Source organism: Myotis lucifugus, unplaced genomic scaffold (assembly GCF_000147115.1).
Source record: "Myotis lucifugus unplaced genomic scaffold, Myoluc2.0 scaffold_257, whole genome shotgun sequence".
Lineage (NCBI taxonomy): Eukaryota > Metazoa > Chordata > Mammalia > Chiroptera > Vespertilionidae > Myotis > Myotis lucifugus.
The window spans coordinates 880,018-902,498 of record NW_005871305.1 but is presented as its reverse complement, the minus strand read 5'-3'; the positions used below and the strand labels follow the sequence as shown (position 1 = coordinate 902,498).

Below are 22,481 nucleotides of genomic sequence, written 5' to 3'. Positions count from 1 at the left end.
GCACAGATCCCCAGGACTCTGGGGAAAACCCTTAGAAACTCCACTGGCCACAGATCAGCGGCAACATCTGCCACAAGCGCTGCAGTGGCAGAACGGGAAGTTCTGGTCCTTCCAGCCACCCGGGATTCCCAACTTGACTCTTCCAGGAAGCGCTTTCTTCACCCTTTCTCTTGCGAAATCTAGGGTGCCCCCGCCCCTCCCTCCTTTCTCAGCCTTCTTATATGGCCTGGCCGGGGCGGGCGAGAACCCAGAGCTGCAGCCGCAAGCTGGAGCTCTGCACAGCTTCTCCCTCCTTGCCTGGTCAGCTGCGCGCCCAGCTGCCGCCGCCCTTGGCCATAGCAGCTTGGAAGCAACCCTCCCGCAGGTGGGTCACGTTTCTGGCTCTTTGTCTTGTACCTTTCGCCAAAGGGCCCGCCTCCTTTATCTGTTTCAGCTAACCTTGAACCCCTCCTTTCAGGACCCCTCTCCCCACGCTCGCGGGAAAGGAAATAGGTGCTGGCAAACTTCCCAGCGAGCCCCTGCATCCCTCCCAGGGAAAGGACAATCTGTTAAGCAATTCAGCAAGCTTCCAGATTCCTGGTCTTTTGTCGCTTATCTCTACACTAGAGAGCAGAGAAGTCCGATTTCAATTCCTCTCCTATCTCACTTCTAGATAAGAGCAATCTGGTGGTGCTGGTCAGAAGGGAGCCTGCAAGAATGTGGTTTTGGCAATCTCTGCCATCTCAGATCTGAGGTCACTTCTTGACCAAGAGCTGAAATTGGTCCTGAGACATGCACCCACTTCCACCTTTGATCGTGATTTAAATTTCCTTCTGTAGTTTAGCGATTGCTTTTCCAGAGAAATATTATTGGAAATGTAACTTATTATGAAGAGTAAACAAAACTGTGGTTCTGTTTGTCCAGAGGCAGCAAGAAAGTAGTTTCTCTCTGGATGGTAATTCGGGAACTTTCTTTAAAAGATGACTGGTCTAGTGGAAAGGGAATTGGATGGAGAATTGGGAAGCAGGTTGGAGAATTTCTGTTCCTTGTTCTAACTAGAAACTCAACACCTCAGCCTCGGTGTTCACATATGCAAAGTAGAAGCCTATGGGACCAGATGATCCACTAAACCCAGCTCTAACAAGGTGAAAATGCACAACTAAAGATGCTTGCGGGTTGGAAATTTTTTGACCACCTTGTTAGTGTTATAGGTATGACCAAGTCATTACTCTCCTCATCAGAAGGCAGGTATCATTTTTAATACGGGAAACTACCCAATTATGGAGACAGTCTCTTCCCCTACAAGTAGCTTAGACTTCTTCCACATTTATCATTCAGCGCGTACCCTCAGCTTTCAAAACCATTCTTCACCCCGCTATGTGAGAATGTCCTAGTCCCTGGAAATGGCAGTCTCATAAATGTCACTCACATGAAAGAACATTTTTTCTGATACAGTAGGGGTAATTTTATAAAATGGCACATTTATTTGAAGTAGTAACTTCTTTGAGATATGGCCTTTTGCAAAGGCCCAAGTTCTTCAGAATGTTGTGATTTAGCACGGTATTATTCTGCCTGCGTGGCAAACACTGCCAACCCATAAAACAGGACGGCACTCCCTATGTGTCAAGCTGTGAGGTTTTAAAGTAAATGGTACATGTGCAGAGAGAAATTGGGGAACAGCAGTTTCTTCATTTGGCATCAGTTATGGTTCTGCTGAATGATATTCAGCAGATATTGCCCCTACTGTATCAGAAAAAACTGTTCTTTCATGTGAGTGACATTTATGAGACTGCCATTTCCAGGGACTAGGACATTCTCACATAGCGGGGTGAAGAATGGTTTTGAAAGCTGAGGGTACGCGCTGAATGATAAATGTGGTAGAAGTCTAAGCAACTTGTAGGGGAAGAGACTGTCTCCATAATTGGGTAGTTTCCCCTGTTAAAAATGAAACCTGCCTTCTGATGAAGAGAGTAATGACTTGGTCGTACCTATAACATTAACAAGGTGGTCAAAAAATGGTACATGTGTAGAGAGAAATTGGGGAACAGCACTTTCTTCACTTGGCATCGGTTATGGTTCTGCTGAATGATATTCACATGGCAATTCGAGGTTCAGAAACCAGCATAGACAAGGCCTGACCCCTGGCTTGAGGACAATCTCCAGGCTTCTTTTGTCAGCTTGCTAACTGTGGTTAGAAGTAACCAAATAACATTTTTATGAGCCTGTTTGTGAATAAGTGGAAAACCCTGGGCCTTGAGCCTTGTTGTGAAGAGTTTTAAGATAAAGGGATTCATTTGTCATAGATTTCAAACTGGAAGAGAAACCCTGAGCAGTCACTACATTTCCCTGCCTCCTGAAGAACCACCCTTGTAACGCTCTACCATGATTAATGCCAGTATTAAAAGGATACAGATTCTCCTTTTAAAGTATCCCCAGTAGCTAGCACTGCAGTCATCTTCAGCTACACAGTTCAATATTTCATGACCCTCACCACCTAGTTCTCCTTAGATGAAATTTGAGTCTTTTGTCAACTGCTATTAAAAAATCATTTCCTTTTAGAATCTTAAGACTAATAAGCTAGTGGCACACACACACACACACACACACACACACACACACACACAAATACAATCACGCTTCGACCTGGAAGGCTTGCTAGGGCACCTTGTAGCTCATTTCTTCTGGGTTGTCCTCTGAGGAGGAGGTGGTTTGTTAAGTGTCTGTATCCACACTTACCTTTAATTCTGACTGTAAAACTCTAGGATAATAAGGCTTCCTGGGTGGGATTTTTTTTTTCTTGAAGTTATAGTTAGGCCAGAGATAGTAAAAATAAAATTTACACACTCAAGACATCCAGAGCCACCTGTTTGACTGTTCTTTGTACATCCAAAGAGAATGGGTCATTAGTTAATTATGAAGACTTCCTGAGCAGTTCCATGTGATGTGTTAAACACACTCAAAATATTTTGAGTGACATGTAGGTCATTTTCAAAATGATTTGAATTTAGAGTTGTTATTTTATTTTGAGAAGAAGTCAGTCCTGGAAGGAATAAAGCTAAGTAAATAACTAATAAAGGATAACTAATGCTTAAAATAATGCATGATAAGAAAACATACTTGGCCTATATATATAAACAATTTGTTCTTCCAAATCATTACGAAAAAAAGAACAAAGAATGTTTGCACCATTTGAAAATCACATTTACAAACATATCACTGCAGAAAGATGCAACAGTTTACTAAAAGAAGTATTTCAACTCTAACAAGGCAGGGCATTGACATCCTAATCTAAATGCTTCTCCACAAAGTTCCAGAAGAGTTTATTCAACCCTGTGTAGAGTGGTCTTGCCATTTGTACTTTGACATTCAAGAATTTCTGAAAATTTTGAAGAGAAATATGTGTATTTCAAATGTAGAGGGCATGCTCAATCCTAATGTCAGGATGAAATAAAGTTCACGGGTTTGAAAAGTTAGGAACTGCTATTCTGATTTAATAGGACTGCATAGCACACCTCTTAGAGGGTTATTAGAACACAGGCTGGATAGTCTCTTCTGCCTCAGCTCCAAAGATTGTAGGGGCTCCAATCCTGAGGAGCACAGGATAGGAGGGGGAAATTAGCTGTTGACAATGATTAGGCATGTTTTCCCTATACCTGCTCATTTCACAGGGTGTGGAAACAGCTTTGAGCCAAGTTAAACAGGGGCTGAAGTCACTCTGCACAGATGTTGGCAAACTTTCTTGCCCCAGGCAGATTAGTGTCCCTTCTCTCGGATCCAGGCTGCACCTTCCCCTGCTCAGGGCCTCACACACTATATTGTCACGATTTGACTATGTTGCCACATCCTCCCCAAGACTGAGCCCCTTGAGGACCAAGAGGGTCTCATTGATCACGTCATCCCCGACACAGCACAATGCCTGGCACAGAGAGGCTGTTCAATAAATCTGTCGAAAACATGAAATCCTACTAAGATATTACTGGTAACACTGATTTTTAGGTTGGGAAGATGCTGATCATTACGGGCGTAGTAGTTTATGAGCATGGCTGTCCCCTGTACTGGACCAGTTAATACAGTCAAGTGCCCAGATATCTACTACCTGCCTTTTGGGAGAAGTGTGGGATTGCTTTGCACTGTGCAGTACATATAAAGTAAATAGTGAAAATTATTATAACTTTAAAAAAAAAGACATTGCAGGAACCTTAGTGTTTCTTCTACTTAACCTTAATTTTATTAACCCTAATATGCTGCAATACTGGGTAAGTTTCATAATAAATTTGTAACTATGATACTTTGGAGTCTACTTCATTTTAAAGAGTGATTCATTTTCAAGAGTGACATAATACAATTAAGGCATTTAACTGAGGTCATAAAAATTGGAATATTGGATTTCTAAAGATTTTCATTTGTTTAGCTTAAGTAAAACATTTTAGTTCTTCTGTAATACCTCAAGGCATGTCATAAGCTATAAAGCCTAGTGAACAGTTCAAAAGAACTAAGTAATGTCGAATCATTTTTATAAAAAAATTATTATGCTTCTAGTTATTTCTTCTCCAGTGCTAAAGTATTTTAGTACCCAAGTACTAAAATGATTTTTTCATCCAATTCAATTGCCCTGATATAGGTGGTATGGGACATGGAAGGAGGTCAAGGAGAGAGCAATTAGGAGGTTGGTAAATGGTTCATTGTGGTTAATAATGAAATTGTGCCACTAGTTGGTTATCCTAGACTGAAATCTCAAATTGGAAGGCAATTCCTCTTTCTTTCCTTTTGCTTTGAAGTTTATGACGCATCTCGGCAAAACATGTTGGAAGATATGTGTTTGGGGATGCGAGTATATACAAAAAGGTCCCTGTAAGTATCTCCCTGAGAAAACCAAGAGTCCAGCAGTGGTATCAGATTTACAGTCCCCAATAGTGTTAGCTACATGTATGGGGTGGAACAAACCTGGGAACCTTTGTTGGATTCTGTTTTGATTAAGAATCTAGGAGTCTTCTGAGACAGGAGGCCCCTAAGGAAAGAGATTTAGGCCTAATGCGCAGAGTCAGGATTGGAAAAATGAATCATCCTGTCAGCCCAATTTTTCCCATTTCCTTAGTCACATGCCCAAATCTTGGGAAGAAAGGGATGAGAGAGAGAGAGAGAGAGAAAGAGAGAGACTCTGTGGCGTGCTGGAAAACATCTCTCTAAGGGCGGGGGTGGGAGGGTGGGGAGGTGGGGGGGGTGGGGAGTCTTGATGTGTAGCCTTTGCTGATTTCCCTGGTGTGAAAACTCACCTCGTGGTTGATTGCAAGCTTTCAACCACACCACTGAAAAGAGCCGAGATTTACAACCCAGGAATTAAAAGTTGTTTTCTTAAAAATATTTCTCAACCAACACAGCACTCGGGCTTGTTTACCAGAGTATAGCACAGGACAGGGGAAGAAGTTTCAAGAGCTCCTTCTCTCCTGAGATAAATGGAGCAGCTGCTGGGCCAGGCCTCGCCCCTCTGTTCAAGCTGACTTTGCAAACATTAAAGGCACTATGGCCACTGAGAGTCCCAGCGTCTGGGAGCCAGATTAAAAATGGAAGAAAACGGTGTCCAAAAGAAGATGAAGGAAACTATATTCATAAGAATATATGAGCCATCCCGGGAGATTTCTAAAAAGGGTAAGGAGATACTTTGAAGCAGAATGGAGTTCTCCCCTCAACAGGGTTCAAGGGTGGAATCAGGTCCACAGCAAAACTGCTCTACCCCCAAACTGATGGGGCAGTTATCAAATGTTTAGGTAATTTCTAGTGGCCTCAATGTAAAGATAAATGACTATTCCAAGGAAGTTAATTTAAACAAAGTTAATTCACAATTGAAATGATGCAATCACTTCCTAAATATCTCTGACTACAGTAGTCCTAGAATTAGTCCACTAATTTACACTAAATATTAAGTGGGTTGTTGTAATCACCAGATCATCCAATAAGCCATGCTCATATAGAGTGTACAAGCCAAATGCTGCTCAATCAGTGAGAGTTGTTTTTATGCTGGTGACAAGCCAGGGCCAGGGCCTGGGCCTGGGGCTGAATCTTTGGGGAACCAAAGATTTGTAAGAAGTTTTCAGAAATTAGAATGTAAATGGAGGTCAAGGTAAATAAACTCAGACATGACTGAATCCCTGACCTTGCTGCCATGAGCCCGGGCTTTAATCAAATGAAATAAGCAGCCTAGACAGTGGATAATGAACTTACCTGCTGAAATTCTTGGCCAGGGAATCCGAAAACCATCTTCATTTAGCTTGACAGATGCAGCTGAGATCTAAATGTGAAAACATATGTTAATGAGATTTATAATTGAACTAGAATTTCACCAAAGAACTTAAATTAAAAATATTTTTTGTGTGACCGGTGTGGCTCGGTGGTTGAGTGTAGACCCATGAACCAGGAGGTCACAGTTTGATTTCTGGTCAGGGCACATGCCGAGGTTGCCAGCTCGATCCCCAGTAGGGGTCATGCAGTAGGCAGCCAATCAATGATTCTCTCTCATCATTGATGTTTCTATCCCCCTCTCTGTCTGATATCAGTTTAAAAACACACACACATATATTAAAAAATATTTTTCCCTAAAGTAAAATTAAAATAGATAATATAGATTTGTATTACCTTGCTCCCTGGTAATTCATTTGGTGATAGTGAAATGTTATTAACAGAATCATTTTAGTTGCAGCACAGTCCTAGCTAGTTCTGATGATTAGCAGTTCCCATGGAAGCATATACCCCCACAGAACGTTAATGTAAAGGTTATATTTAGTTAATGCCCCTTGACTTGATCAAACTGTACAAGATATTATTTCCTTTTGTGTCATTCTAGCGGGTAGCATAAAAACTAATCATCAGTCAATTAAGTTGCTATGAGGCACATAACATTTTCTCACAAAACATCTAAAATAATCAGTTTTTCAGCAATGAACCTGCAGTGATTTCTTTAGTTAAAGAGCTTTAAATGATATATTTCTGTTATTTGGGGCTATTACTAACAGAGCTACTTCTAACTACATCTAAACGGAAGATTAAACTATCCAAAAAAGAAAGAAAAATAATTCATAGAAAAATCCATTGATTGTGTGGGGGAGGGGCACAGTAAATTTTTTAATAAACCGTAATCAATGGTCTTTGTAAACCAAAGTCCTTTGATTTTGCTACAGTAATGTACAGTCGGTAAAACAATATATGCTTAAATGTGAACATGTTTGCTTCCCTTATGTATTTAGTGAGCCTTGATCTCACTAAATACATAAACTGCTCAGTGAGTAAATTGGATGTGTTCATGTGTTAGTGTAAGAGTTTTTGTTTTGTTTTTATATTTTCTGCTTTCCAATTGTCCCTGAGATATATCAAAACAAATGCTCTGAATCACAAGAAGGCTGGCATAGTTGCAGAACTCCCTCCTGCCCTATGCCGCCTGATGAAAACAATGTTTGATTGATGGCTCTTCAGCTCATCATAAATATATTGTCAAGTTATGTTAGGTTTTCAGGTTGAAATTCAAAAGGAATCAAAAAACAGAAGGACTAAAAACAAACAAACAAAAAAACCTGTTCATAGGCATCAAATTAAAATGAAAAATCCTGTCACATCTTATAGTGTTAGGGGTGCTATTTCTTTTCTAACTTCCTGGAAGCTGTCCAGAGGAATTCAAAATCTTGTATGAACGATCATTTCAGAATTCAAACCTGACTTCTTAAATGAAGAAAGGGTCAGACTGTCTTTAATAAAGGTTTCATCCAAACAAACGAGATACTGTATGGCACTATATGAGAATGGCTATTAAGAACTGATGTCCTTTTGTGGGTGGATTTAATCAAACTATAACTTTGTGGCTCATGGAAGATAAATGTTTTTTCTAAAAATTTTTAAAATGTATTTTTAGAGAAGAAGGGAGAGGGAGAGAGAGATAGAAACATCAATGATGAGAGAGAATCATTGATCAGTTGGCTCCTGCAAGCCCCACACTGGGATGGAGCCCGCAACCCAGGCATGTGCCCTGACCAGGAACTGAACTGTGACCTCCTGGTTCATAGGTCCATGCTCAGCCACTGAGCCATGCCGGCCGGGCTGGAAGAAAACTCTTTAAGATTTCCTTGAGAGAGTTACAGAGCAAAGCGTACCTGCGTATCTGCAGTCTGATATCTTACCTTGAGCCTGGCTACCTTGACTGTCTTCTTCTGAGGTCTGCACACCATTCTTGCTTCTGTTTTTCATAAAAACAAGATTCTAGACTCTCAGACCCGGTCAACAATTACTTAGGGGAAAAACTGTAAAGCAGGTAAAATGTTTCTGCATCCCCTAATAAGCTCAACACCCTGCTTTTTTCTCCCACCATTAAACTTCAAAACAGCTATCATTCTCTGTTTTCTTTCCCGGTGGTTCTCAGCCCTGGGTGCTCCTTAGAAATGAGAGTTTTAATGTCCGAGTTCTCCTTTAGATCAGTTAACTCAGAATGCCAGCAGGTGATCCCCTAGCATTTAATAGCTGCCCAGCTGATTTTAATGTGTGACCAGGGAAGAGAACCACTGAACGCTAACAGGCAATATTCACAGGCTTGGCTCTAAAATCATCTGGGGGAAAGCTTCAAAAATTTTTTAACTTTATTTATTTATTTGTTTGTTTGTTTATTTTTCTGTCACCATTTATGCCCTCTTCCACCTTTACCCTCCCCCCTACTCCCACCCCCTCACAATCAATTAAAAACAACAACAACAACAATGCCCAGGCTCTATCCTAGACCAATTAATTCAGACTCCAAGAGTCTGCTCATTATATTTTGCAAAAGCTCTCCGGTGATTCTAATGTGCACCAGGGTTGAGAACCACTGGTTTCTGTTGTAATCTTTTGCAGAAGTATTTGCACATTTTAAGCCTTAGTGATTATAAGAAGTTGCTTTGATGAATGAAGGAAATATTGGAAGGAGTGCCAGAAAGTGCCTGTCTGTACCACCATTTCCCTTCTCACATTCCTCTCCAAACCCATCTCTGTAGGGGGTCTTTCTTTGTTTACTTATGATTATTTTATGGCCCTCAGCACACTACTTCTATTACTCAATAGTGTGTGTCTTGTGATGTTGATAGTTTTGTTTTTAGAGTTGTTTTTATGATTACCTCCAAACCTTTTTTATGTAAAACATTTTTTTCACTTTCAGTTTGTATATATATTATATATGTAAAATTGGGTGAACTTAAAAACAAATAAGATTTCTAATAATATATGTAACTAAGATTGAATCTTTACATAAAAGAATTTACCTTAATTTGTATTTTCTGTGGATTTGTCAGAATAAAAAATATAGGAGGAAATCATGAAAACTCATTATTTCTCTCAGTCCTATCTGCACTAGAGGAAGGTTTTACTTCCTTTTCTCTTCTAAATACAGTATTTATATATTTTCTTTTTCATTCTATAAAAACCCTAAGGGAAACAAATGGTCCATCTCCCCAGAGCAAGGCAAGAAAGTGTCACTTTTTAGAAGGGGCACGGTTGGGTTGTTGAACCCTGAACCTTGTTCTTCTTTCTAAAAGAACTGGGACATAGGTCTATTCTAGGGCTGGGGAGAGGAAAGGGGCCATTTTTGTCCCTGACTGCTGATACACAGGACTTTAAAATTTTATTTTGATATATTCTCCAAATGAGGTCTATGCGTATACATAAATACACAGCTAGGATGAAAATCATGCAACTCTAATTTTGTATCTATTTATCAGATGTTTGTACATGGCCATTATGCTTTAGTATGAATTATTTTTTTTAATAGCCTGGGATTATCTCCTAAACAAAACAAATAGGTTGCATTGTATTTTTTGAATACGTTAAAAAGCATTATTTTTTAAGTATAAGCATTATATATATATATATATATGATTATCCTAAAACTTATATTGAAAGGCAATGTAACTAGAATATTTAACACAGTTCTGAAAATAAACAAAAGTGGGAATAATTAGTCTACCCAAATTTAAGACTCACTATATAACTACATTCAGAGTCAAGGGGAGACATATAGATCTATGGAACAGAACAGAGAACCCAGAAACAGACCACACATGTGCAGACTGCTGATTCTTACAAAGGTGAAAAGCAATTCAATGAAATAAAGATTATCTTTTTAACAAATGATAGGGAAGTAATCAGATATTCATGTGTGCAAAAAAATGAACCTTGGCTTAAACACTTTATACAAATATTAACTCAAAATGGATAATGGATTTAAATGTAAAATATAAAACCTTTAGGAGAAAATATTGAGGACCTAGAGCTTAGTGAAGAAATCTTAGACATGATATCAAAAGCACAATCCACACACACACAAAAAGCACCATTAAATTTCATTTAAAAAAAAAACACCTTTGCTCTGTGAATGACCCTGTTAATATAATGAAAAAGCAAGCTACAGATTGAGGGGAAAAAATATTTGAAATCCCTATATCTGACAAACGACTCATATCCAGTATACATAAAAAATTATAAACACTCAACAGCTGAAAAACAAACAATCCAATTAGAAAATGGCAGAAGACACAGAGACTTTTTACCAAACAGGATGTGCAGGAAGCAAATGAGCAAATGAAGAGGTCCATACCGTGGTTTGCTACTCAACAATAAACAAGGTCAGACTATTGATACAGGCACCAATGTGGGTGACTCTCCAGGGCATTATGCTATGTAACATATAACCATTGGAAGTGTTAACTAATAAAGGTCTGAGGACGTAAAACACTTGAAAAGTTTATTTGGAATCTTAAAAGATTTGAATCCCTGAGACACAGATTCAGGTAGCAACCCAAGTTGCCCTCAGAGAGACAAAGGCAGGATTTGTAAAGACAAAAGACACCAAGGGTAATTCGTTCCTGCAAATGAAGGATTTGCTGGCTAGGTAACAGATTGATATAAACCAGGGGATAAAAAACACGAGGAGGTCAAGTGCATGTGTGTCCACAGAGCAGTGGTTGCTCCAGGTTTGTGAGTCAGCCTTGGGCTGAGTTTAGCAACATGTTTAGCAATTTGGCAGCTCTGAGACTGAGGCATCAGATATGCCCAGGCCCCACTTCCTTAATAGCCTCCTGACTGTTTTATATAACGTGACTCTCTTAGCAATGCTTATTCCAATTTATTTTTTTCCATTCCTGAAGGATGCACAGGAACCTCTTGTATTATCTTTACAACTTTCTGTGAGTCTGTAATTATTTCAGATGAAAAGATTTTTTGGTTAATATCATTGATTTGTTAACTATAAGCATTTAATATGTGCAGTGTTTATAATCCCGTTTGGACATTCACATGCTTTTACTATGCTAAAGTTCTCTGAAGCTGGAAGTGGCTTGTGAGGTCTGACCCCTGGGAGGTAAGAGAAGTAAACACACCACACTGCTCTAGCACCCTCGTGGGATGCTAGGTTAAGAACATCTGAGAAGAATGCTGCCTCAGGTTTCCAAAACCTGGGGTGGGATCTGCAAACAGGGAGATGATAGGCAAGACTCTTCATTATCCACACCTGACCCCTCTTAAACACACAGGCGCACCTATTTCAGTGGCAGCTTCTACCATGGCTTTCACAGTCCTCTGGGCCATTTTTGCATCTGCGTCATTAGTTGCCAATCTCTAATCTCTACAAACATCCTTGTTGGATCAGATTACCTAGATTACCTGTCTGGCCCACCTCTCAAGGAGCCTATCTGGGAAATGCTTCATAGGAGGTAAAACCAGTCCTGGTGATTTCCCCAACCAGGAGATATTCTTGTCGCATTTCCTGTTACGTAACAGGTTTATAAAGAGCTAAAGGAAAGAGAGGAGACCACTGCTATGTTTTAACTGTTTTAACCCATCTTTCCCTCAATAACTCTGCTTCCTCTTTGCCATCTTTCTTATTTTTCTTTATTCCAGAATTCCATCCTACATCCAAGAGGAAAATAGGACTAGGAATCTAGTTTTTAAGCAAGAACCCTTACTACCTCCATAAATTCATGTTTACACCTGGGTGTTATTTTGAGTTACAAATGGTCTGAAATGGGTGTAACTTCCTTCTTTATGTAGTATTTACTGCAAAATGATCTCTCTTGTGGTTTAGAACATCTTGTTCTTATGTACATCTTGTTTTTATGTACTTCTGTTATTAGGATATTTCCCCAAATAATTACTAACTTTTCTTTCCGTGCAATTATTTCATCATCACAGTTATGGTAACCTTAGGTCAGGTTTTTTTTTTTTTTTTCATAAAAAAGTAATCTTAACATTGCATTTTCTTAGGTTGATTAGCAAGCAGAACTGTGACAAAGGTTTGGGTACAGTTTATTAGGGAAGTGATTTCAGGGAGCAGGCGTGAGGGGCAAGGGGCACAAAGCAGAGAAGGTGGGAAAGACAAGAAGAAGACGTTACCTTGGCCATTGCTACAGACCAGTGATGCTCTGATCCAGTGGGACTTTCTGGGGAGCCTTATGAAATTTGTCAGAACTGTGTGCCAGAGGATGAAAGGGAAGTACTTATCTATGGAGTCCTGGTCCATGGGGGCCCCATGGGTTGTACATGTCTGAGTTCTACCCAGGCAGAGGTATCAGAGGGACCCCAGGACAAGAATCAAGAGATATAAGATGTGGGGCCCCAATGTGAGCCTCTGTTAGGCACTGGGTGCTGAGCAGCACTCAGGTACTGCCCAAGGTCTGGAGCTAGAACCGGGAAGATATGATGTGGAGCTCAAGATGTAGCCAACACGATTATCAACCTCAGAGCTTCTATAACTTGATAGGAGTTATGACCAATGGAATAACCATAGTTCCTTCTATTAAGTCAGCCAGTGATATTTAGTATCTCCTTACTGGTTTTTCACTTTCAATTTGCCCAGTGATGTCTCTGGAGGTTGAAGAGTGAAAATTAATTGTAATGGTTGGAGTAACAGCCCAAGTACATTACATTGGGTTGCCAGGTTGCATTTTAAGAGAGAAATATTAAAATAAAATGTGAAAGAATTGTAAATGAGAGAAATTTGCACTTGAGCTATTTCTACATCTATGTTTTCATAAATCCGTATGTTCTAAAGCCATTTCATGTGAGATTTTATTTATAAGAGAGTTCAGCAGAAGCTTCTTAAGAATTATGGAATGCTGTTTCAGGTAAATTGTATGCATTTCCAATAGACACATTTATAGAAGCATAAAATTAAACCTTAATTTACAGAATTTATATAAAAGTTACATTAATTAGATAATTAATATATTGATTCATTAAATAATTAATGTTTATTAAGTAATCTATTAATAATAAATTTACTATGTCTCAAAAATGGCTTTAAGATATGCATCTTAAAACGAATGCATCTGATCTTTCCGATGTCTCCAAGGTAGGTACATACTACCAATTTCTCATTTTAAAGATGATGACACTGGGCCACAAAGAGTTTGAGGAGCTTACCCAACCAAAGTTTAGTCAAAGGTGGAATAAAAAATATAGGACCGTGTAGTCCACATCTTCATTTTTTTTAAAGTTTATGGCAGGTTATAATAAATGAATGTGGTTGCCAAATTGTTCACAATAAAGTCCAGAATCACTCTCTCTTTGCAATGATTAAGATGATCCAAGTGAGAATATGTCAATAAAGATATCATCCATCTCATTACAGGACACCAGCAACTTGATCAAATCTGTATTTTGTTTGCAAATTTTAATCCCAATATAAGAGATAGAAAAATAATATATTAGGATAAAAAAATAGAGTTGTGAGGGGATAGCCAGGCACACTAGAACTTTTGGGACTCTAACTGTGCAATAAATATAATATCATTGCAAAACACATGCACAGTTTAAAACATCCACCAGTAAGTGTCTTGGTTTTTTTATTGCATCTCTTTATCCAACAGAAATTTTTCATCAATGATTTTGTTAAATAAGACATATGAGAACATATATATGATAATTTTTTAAAATATATACATATATTTTTATTGATTTCAGAGAGGAAAGGAGAATGAGAGAGAAAGAGACAGAAACATCAATGATGAGAGAGAATCATTGATTGGCTGCCTTCTGCACGCCCCACACTGGGGCTCGAACCCACAACCCAGGCAAGTGCCCCAACCGGGAATCGAACCATGACCTCCTGGTTCCTAGGTCGACACTCAAACACTGAGCCAACCCGGCTAGGCTATATATGACAATTTTTTACTCCTTCAAAATTTTGTGAGGAATTCATTAGAAGCTTAGAACAACATCAGTCAACCACTGTTTCCTGGAGATAATTCTCATTAATTTTTCCATGCCCAGAGCATTCATATTTTGTTGGGTATTTGTTCTATTATCTTTCAGTCATGGAGAAAACGTCTACAGATACACTTCCTCTTACTATGATTCCTCCAGAAGAGCAAGAGACTGTATGTATTTTTGGAACTGGAGATTTTGGAAGATCACTGGGACTTAAAATGATCCAGTGTGGTTATTCGATTGTCTTTGGAAGTCGAAACCCCAGGGCATTCAGCCTGCTGCCCAGTGGTGCAGAGGTCTTGAGCTATTCAGAAGCGGCCCAGAAATCTGACATCATAATCATAGCAATCCACAGGGATCATTACGATCTTCTCACAACACTAACTGAGGTTCTCCGTGGGAAAATATTGGTCGACGTCAGCAACAACCTCAAAATGCATCAGTACCCAGAATCTAATGCAGAGTACCTTGCTCAGCTGGTGCCGGGAGCCCACATAGTGAAAGCATTTAACACCATCTCAGCGTGGGCTCTCCAGTCAGGAGCACTGGACGCAAGTCGGCAGGTAAGATCAAATGATGAATTTACTTTACACTCAATTTCGTATGTGCACTTACCTCAAAATAGAATACCTACTGAATACTTCATTCTACTAATATATGATATGAACTGCTTTCTCAGGATGGAGCAAGTTAGGGGAGTTAATTGTGATTCATTTCCCACTACAAAGCTTTTGATTTGATAGAACCCAGTGATGTCAGTCTCCAGAGGTCTCATGTTAGTACTAGAAAATAACACACCTCAAATCATTGATTGATATCCTTTGCACTCCCATTACCTTGTATGAAACTACTTCCATTTATTCACTGAGATTAGCAGGAATCCATAAATGATGTGGCACCCATGAATACAGAAGAAACATCATACTGTTCACACTGTGGAAAATAAAGTCTTGTCCTATCAGTGTGATATGCCTGAAATCACTCTCAACTTGAAACCCTGGTACTTAACTCTCCGACCCACATGTACAAGTTCAAAACTTCATCTTATTAAATATGTTGATTCAGCACCCTTGTTTGAAAAGCAGTTCACTACTACATGTCCCGTTCTAAGCAGTACTCTTATAGACTTTCAAAAATAATTATTAAAGAAAGAATAAATACCAAAACAATTATTTTTCACCCAGGCATTCATCTGCGGCAATGACAGCAAAGCCAAGCAAAGAGTGATGGACATAGTTCGTGCTCTTGGGCTGACTCCGTTGGATCAAGGATCTCTCTTGGCAGCCACTGAAATTGAAAACTACCCCCTGCAACTGTTTCCAATGTGGAAGTTCCCCTTGTACTTCTCTGCTATCCTGTGTGTCTTCTTGTTTGTCTACTGTGTTATCAGAGATGTAATCTACCCTTATGTGACTGAGAAGAAAGATCACACATTTCGCATGGCTGTTTCCATCCCAAATCGTGTCTTTCCAATAGCGGCCCTGACACTGCTCGGGGTGGTTTACCTCCCCGGTGTCATTGCTGCCATTCTGCAGCTGTACCGAGGTACGAAGTACCGGCGGTTCCCAGGCTGGCTTGACCACTGGATGCTTTGCAGAAAGCAGCTTGGCTTGATAGCACTGGGATTTGCCTTCCTTCACGCCATCTACACACTTGTGATTCCTATTCGTTACTACGTACGATGGTGGATGGCAAACTCAACCATCACCCGGGTAAATCTCTACTCATTTGTGCTCTCCTATTGCTTTAATCAAAGAGGAATCTTGCTACATGATATTCCATTGTACAGTTATAGAAAATCAGTCTTCTAAGCATATTTATTTTTTAAAGTAACTAGAATTAGACACCTGCTGTCTGTTTTTTGTTTTTGAGTGGATCCGGTTGACATCTCATACAACCATTGAGAAGGCAAGTTAGATTCCCAGGTTCCTGGAGTCCAGATCTGTATTCCCAGGATTGACTGGGATCCTGAAAAACCGACAGATTTGAGGGCTCAGGAAACCTAAATGACACCTCCTTGAATTCCTGTGGGGCACATTCAGTAAATGTAAAGCAATGCATTTTTAATCTTCTGTTTCTATGCATGCCACCTCTTTTGGGAGGTCAAAAATAACCATCTAATTAGGAAGGGGCCATTTGGACTTGTGGCACAAGAATGTAAACACATTTCCAAAAGAGTGCTTATAACTCCATTCATGTTTTGACTTCCTTAATTGTTTAGTTTACTAAGCAAATGGCAAATAATACTATTTTCTGCATAGCCAAAAAAATTCAAAGAGAATCAGCTCGGGGAGTCTAAAAGCAGTCCCAGAGGAAGTGCTACATATCAGCTCCAGTTAGGAAATCATTAGTTTCGACCAATCTTTAGTCTCATAGTTCATTAGTCAATAACTCATTGATGTTGCTTCTGTGGGTTTCTCAACATTATTTCCCTAACAAATACAGGTGAGGTTCTTGGGGAAGAATCACATTAAAGTAGCCTGATTTCTCTCAATTTGCGGTGGGACAGACTTGATGCTGGATTACAATATAATAGGCATGAAAGAACCCACACGTTCTGTGTGTGAATGATCAGTATATCAAACAGAAAAACAGAATCTTGCTGTAATTATTTGAGAACATCCAGTTTTGCTTAGGAAACAAGAAACTATATGGTAGAGAAGGTTTAAGTAAATGTTGACTTTGTTTTAGTATGTATAGGGTCAATTACAACTCCTGGAGTCAACTATTATAATGAAGTCCCAGCAGAACCAATTACTTTTTCTATCACAAAAATAATTCTAAGTGTATTTTCTCTACAATTATTTTCAAATGACTCTTAAGGAATGTCATCTAATTTGCCTTGAGTAAATAAGCCATGCAGAGGTGTTTTCAGTCCCCTTGAAAGTTTGGGCAGTTTATAAAAACATGTAATTTTTAAAAAATGCTTGTAATTTTTCTTAGGCGATATCCAAGGAAGAAAATCCATTTAGTACCACTAATGCCTGGCTTAGTGATTTATATCTGTCTTTCGGAATCCTTGGATTTTTCTTCTTCATCCTCTTGGGGATCACTTCCTTGCCATCAGTTACCAACGCGGTCAACTGGAGAGAGTTCCGATTTGTCCAGGTAAAGACCTCCAGATTTAATCTGCTTTCATTGCAAAATGTGTCTGGCTTTACAAATATCCTCGTTTTTCTCTCACACCATGCATAAATTTTCCTTTTGCTCTGTCACTTCCCTAGCAATCTCCTAAAAATAGTAACTGAAACAAGTTCAAATTAGAAAATGCTAAACTCTGGCACCAAAAAGCAGATCTATAATGGTTTGATTCCTAGCAGGGCATCCCTTGCCAAGATTCCTGACTCCTCCCAGAGCCACAGCTACAAGTATAGCGTGAAAAACACCAACAACTATTATGCTTTGTGGCAATGGACTTGGTGCAAGGTAAAGAGAAACCCAAAGACAACATTTCTCCTTCTGAAAATCAACCTTAGATTAGGATCCCATTCATATGCAAAGCGACATATTGAAATAAAGTTTCAAACCTTAGAAACACATCATGCTAGACTGTCATCATACCAGGCTCAAAGCTGGCCTATAACAGGAAAAATCTCTTTTTTCCACATATCAACCACCAGCCACCTCATTAAAGGGGATTTTTAACTATTCTCATAAACCAGGGGTCCCCAAAGTGTGGTACCTGCACCCAGCAGCAGCAGGATCGCCTGGGATCTTGTTAGATACACAAATCCCCAGGCCCTCCCAGACTTAATGGATCAGAAACTGGACGTATGACCCAGCAGTTTGTTTTAACAAGCCCTCCAGATTATTCTGATGCATGTTCATTGTGAACCAGTGTAATGGAATAGACCAGTGGTTCTCAACCTGTGGGTCTCGACCCTTTTGGCGTTCGAATGACCCTTTCACAGGGGTCGCCTAAGACCATCCTGCATATCAGATATTTACATTACAATTCATAACAGTAGCAACATTACAGTTATGAAGTAGCAACGACAATAATTTTATGGTTGGGAACTGTATTTAAAGGGCCAGAAGGTTGAGAACCACTGGAATAGACCATTCGTAATTGATTTTAGGTTTGAATTGTATAGAACTATTCAAATTTCAAAAGTCTGTTTTACTTGTATCCAGGGACCAAATGCAGTCAACATTTTCTCATGTTCACGCCTATATTCAAGACATTAAGATAAAAATGAACGTTGATCTTTAGTATATAGGCCAAAACAGATAAAAGTGAAGTTTGCTAATTGCTCTTGATTGTGATAGAAATTAGCTAGTATGTGCTTTTAGTCAGTAACGTATACTGATGTAGTACTTCTTGAGGACATACTGTTGTCTTGTTCATCTCTGAACTCTGGAAACGGTGACCAAGGGAAAAGGTTACCATGGAGGAAGAAGGCAAGGCACCTTGTTCATTCTAACTCAAAAGAGTTTACTCCTGGGCAACTTTCCCATCCAGCCAGGTTAAGATGAACCACCATGTCATTTGTAAGCACAACCTTTTTTTTCAAATGAAATCTTTATCATCCTGAAGGAGGGTTATTGCTTTCCTCAGAATGTTCTAAATATGAAAGGTTTCAAAGGTTTGTGGTTGTTGACAATATTCTTCATTGGCTTCCAGTGTTTTGCTTTAAAATGCAAATAGTGTTAATGTACATATTTTTGTTTCTTGCTTTTATAGTCCAAACTGGGTTATTTGACCCTGATCTTGTGCACAGCTCACACCCTGATATATGGCGGAAAGAGATTCCTCAGTCCTTCCAGTCTCCGGTGGTATCTTCCTTCAGCTTACATACTAGCACTCATCATTCCTTGCACCGTGCTGGTGATCAAGTTTATCCTCATCCTGCCATGTATAGACAAGACCCTCACACGGATCCGCCAGGGTTGGGAAAGGAACGCAAAATGCTCTAAATCAGCACTGAATGGACAAACAGATATTTAAAGCAACGTTCAATGCATCCAGAGTTCTGAACTGTATGTTTAGAGATGAATAATGGGCTCAGTCAAGAATGCATTTTTCTCCCACCATGGCCTGAAGTTTGTGAACAGCAAAGGAAAAGTTGCCTGACTTTAAGAAATTGAGAGATTGGAAGAGAACAACATTTTACCTCTGGTTAGTGATGAATTGATGTAGGTCCTGCCTCTCCTAGAGGCAGTCAGGCTGACATCCAGATTAGCTTTGTGGCTTCACACTCAGAAGCTTCTGGTGTGGACACCATGCAGAACCTAATTAATGTCTTGCAAACTCCAGAGGAAGTACATGCACTTTCCTTCTCTGGTTCAAGGGCTGAGTGGAGTGAGAGAAGACAGTAAAACGGTGGTCACTGATAAAGGCTTTCTTTGGTACGTCTGAAGAAGAGGACCAAATGAAGTAAAAGGAATGAGTTGTTTTTTTTTGTTTTTTGGACATGAAGGTGATTATAAATATTGCCATAGTGAATTCTGTAGTTAAATGTACTCTTTGATTTTGCTTTTACCAATGTGATTGTGTACAGTAGGAAACTATTTTGTAACACAACAAAAATACCACAATTGATTGGAAGTATGGGTCAGATATATGCAAATATATACAGTTGTCCAAAGATCCCTCCTCTACAAGGAATAGGTGTAAGAAAGATTGAGTTAAAATTGAAGGATACCACTAGGATTTTCTCAGTGTATAATGAGCAAGGATGGTTTGATAAAAACCCTTGCACAAAAAGTTTAAATAAATCAGAATTTTAGATAGCAAGCTAAATAAATATTGTAAAGTTGCACTAGATTAGGTTTGGTTTTGTTTAAGTATTGTGGTATGCTTTGTATATAATATATTCCAAATATTATTCATTACTAATTATCTATGAAATGAATTTCTAATATAAAAATGTAGCTTCTATAGTTTGTCATATTTTGAGCAGTGAAATTAAGTGAATAGTGCAAGTGAAAGTGTGACAGATGCACAGATGAGAGAATTATGGAAAGTCTTAGGGCAAAAAGGTGTGAGCAGTAGTTGTTACATGAGACTTGGTTCTTAGATCCTCACTGGAATGCAGGATGATTCCGTCAAGGGCAGTGAGAACAACACCAGGTGTTAGACCAGTAGGGTCAGACTGGACCTGGGTTCAGCAACCTCAGTATCTGAGTTTTGGCTAGGAAAGAATTCAGAGCCAAGCCCCAAACTATAAGAGAGTATCCTCCTATATAATAAAAGGCTAATATGCAAATCAACCAAATGGTAGAACGACCTGTCACTATGATGTGTTCTGACCACCAGGGGACAAACGCTCAATGCAGGAGCTGCCCCCTGGTGGTCAGTGCATTCCCATAGGGGGAGCGCTGCTCAGCCAGAAGCCCTGAGCCAGGCTCATGGCTGGCGAGCACAGTGGCAGTGGCGGGAGCCTCTCCTGCTGCCTCCACAGCAGTGCTAAGGATGTCCCGCCAGGGAGCAGGCCTAAGCCATCAGTTGGACATCCCCTGAGGGGTCCTGGACTGTGAGAGGGCGCAGGCTGGGCTGAGGGACCCCCTGAGTGCATGAATGTCCAGCACCAGGCCTCTAGTTTATTTAGAAAATCACAGAGATAGCAGAAATAATTCGTAGAAGAAATGGGCTTAGGAAACAAGTGATAGAGGCAAGGGAAGGGCCCCTGAAGCTTAGAAGTGAGAAAGGTGAAGTTGATAGCACCTGAGGGGAAGAAGAGAAGGAGGGGAAACATGGGGGTGCTCTGGGAAGGGGGAGGGAGAGCACCCTGGGTCCTTGCCCAAAGGGTTGTAAGGGTGGAGATGTTAGGGGAGGCCTCAGGGAAAGATCTCAATAAAAAATTCAGCAGTTTTCCATGTGTGTCCTTTCAGGCTCTAGGTCTCCAATGACTGATTGGTCAATGCCAGGGCAGGGGGTCATTAACCAATGCAGCTGGTCCTGAGGTCAGCCATGGGGTTGCTTGTCTGATTTTGCTGCATTTTTTTGCCTACTCCTGAGATATAGCTGAGGCCTAAATGTTATCTCTAGGGAGGAAAGGTTGAGGGTCCAAACTGCACAGCCAGTGATATACCAGGGGAGGAAAGGTCACCATCGGGGCTTCCCCCCAGGCGACCTCCAGGACCTGGCCCATCGTCCTTGCTCTGCTCATGTCTGTCTAACTGCCTACAATTCTCTCTGTTTTCTGTGCTGACAGTTCCACTTCAAGGTGACCTTCACCAGGATTAGCCTTCCTGGCTCATACATGAAGCTAAAAAGAGCCTTAGGCACGATCTTCCCACATACTGAAATAACCAAAAGCCTTTGGCTTTGACATTTTTCACCTGCTCTATCACGACCATTTGTTTTTCTCTTTTTTCACATGCTTAGAGAGAGGAGAGAGAAAGGGGGAGAGAGAGAAGCATGGATCAGTTGCCTTCCGTACCTGCCTTCAAGGGGGATTGAACCGAAACCCAGGCAAGTGCCCTGACCAGGAATTGAACTGGCAAATTTTGATGCACAGGATGGTGCTCAGCCAACTGAGCCACGCTGGCCAGACTCTTTTTTAACTTTTATTATCATATATTCTACATGACAATATACAAAACAATTAAAATGTATTAAAACATCACCCATAATCCAGGATATTTTTTTTATAAAACTTTTTAAAAAAATAGTTCTATTTATACTGCATACTCAACTTTACATCCTTTTTCACTTAATGTATTAGTGGCTTTCTTCTCTTAGGTACATGGTATATGTATTTAACTTATAGCTGCATAATATTAATCAAGTCGGCATTTATTAACCACTGCTCTAATTAAGAATGTAAGGTTATATTCATTCTTTACTAAAACAAATGACATTTCAGAGACTTACAACTTTTTTCCATATTTCAAATTATTTCTTCAGAATATTTGCCAAGAATTGGGATTACAAAACTTTAAGAACTTTTAAAAGCATTTGATATATATTGCCAAATTATTTCTAAAGTGACCTTGTCAGGAACATTGGTATTGGATAGGGGTGTTGGTTTCATCATTCCTTCATAGGTTTTGCATTTTATCTCAATTTGTGTTCACTGAGAAGATACACAGAGCATATGATCCATTAATTTATCCTTGATCCACCCAGCAAGGATACAAAAAGCCAGAAGACTTTGAGCAGAGCTGTGTGTGAGGTGTCAACCTGAGAGCATCCATGGGAAAATGTCACTACTCATCCCCTCTATTTATGCCAAACAGCCAAGTGTTGGAGGGTTGTAGCCTGGCCTTTGGCTAGAGAATTGGTGGAGGACTATCTAGGCTGATACCATGCTCCTTTTTAGTAACAGAGTCATATGTTTTTACTGGGT

The 22,481-nt window shown here is 39.8% G+C and overlaps 1 protein-coding gene across 1 annotated transcript; it reads left to right on the top strand.

Annotated features, from left to right (window-relative positions):
• The first annotated feature begins 223 nt into the window (after positions 1–223).
• On the top strand, positions 224–20,068 carry STEAP4 (STEAP4 metalloreductase). The gene is made up of 5 exons (XM_006099083.3): positions 224–364; positions 14,293–14,750; positions 15,372–15,899; positions 17,131–17,295; positions 18,872–20,068. Exons 2-5 carry the CDS (start codon positions 14,295–14,297, stop codon positions 19,133–19,135), a joined length of 1,413 nt encoding a protein of 470 aa, XP_006099145.2. The 5' UTR covers positions 224–364; positions 14,293–14,294; the 3' UTR covers positions 19,136–20,068.
• Positions 20,069–22,481: the final 2,413 nt, after the last annotated feature.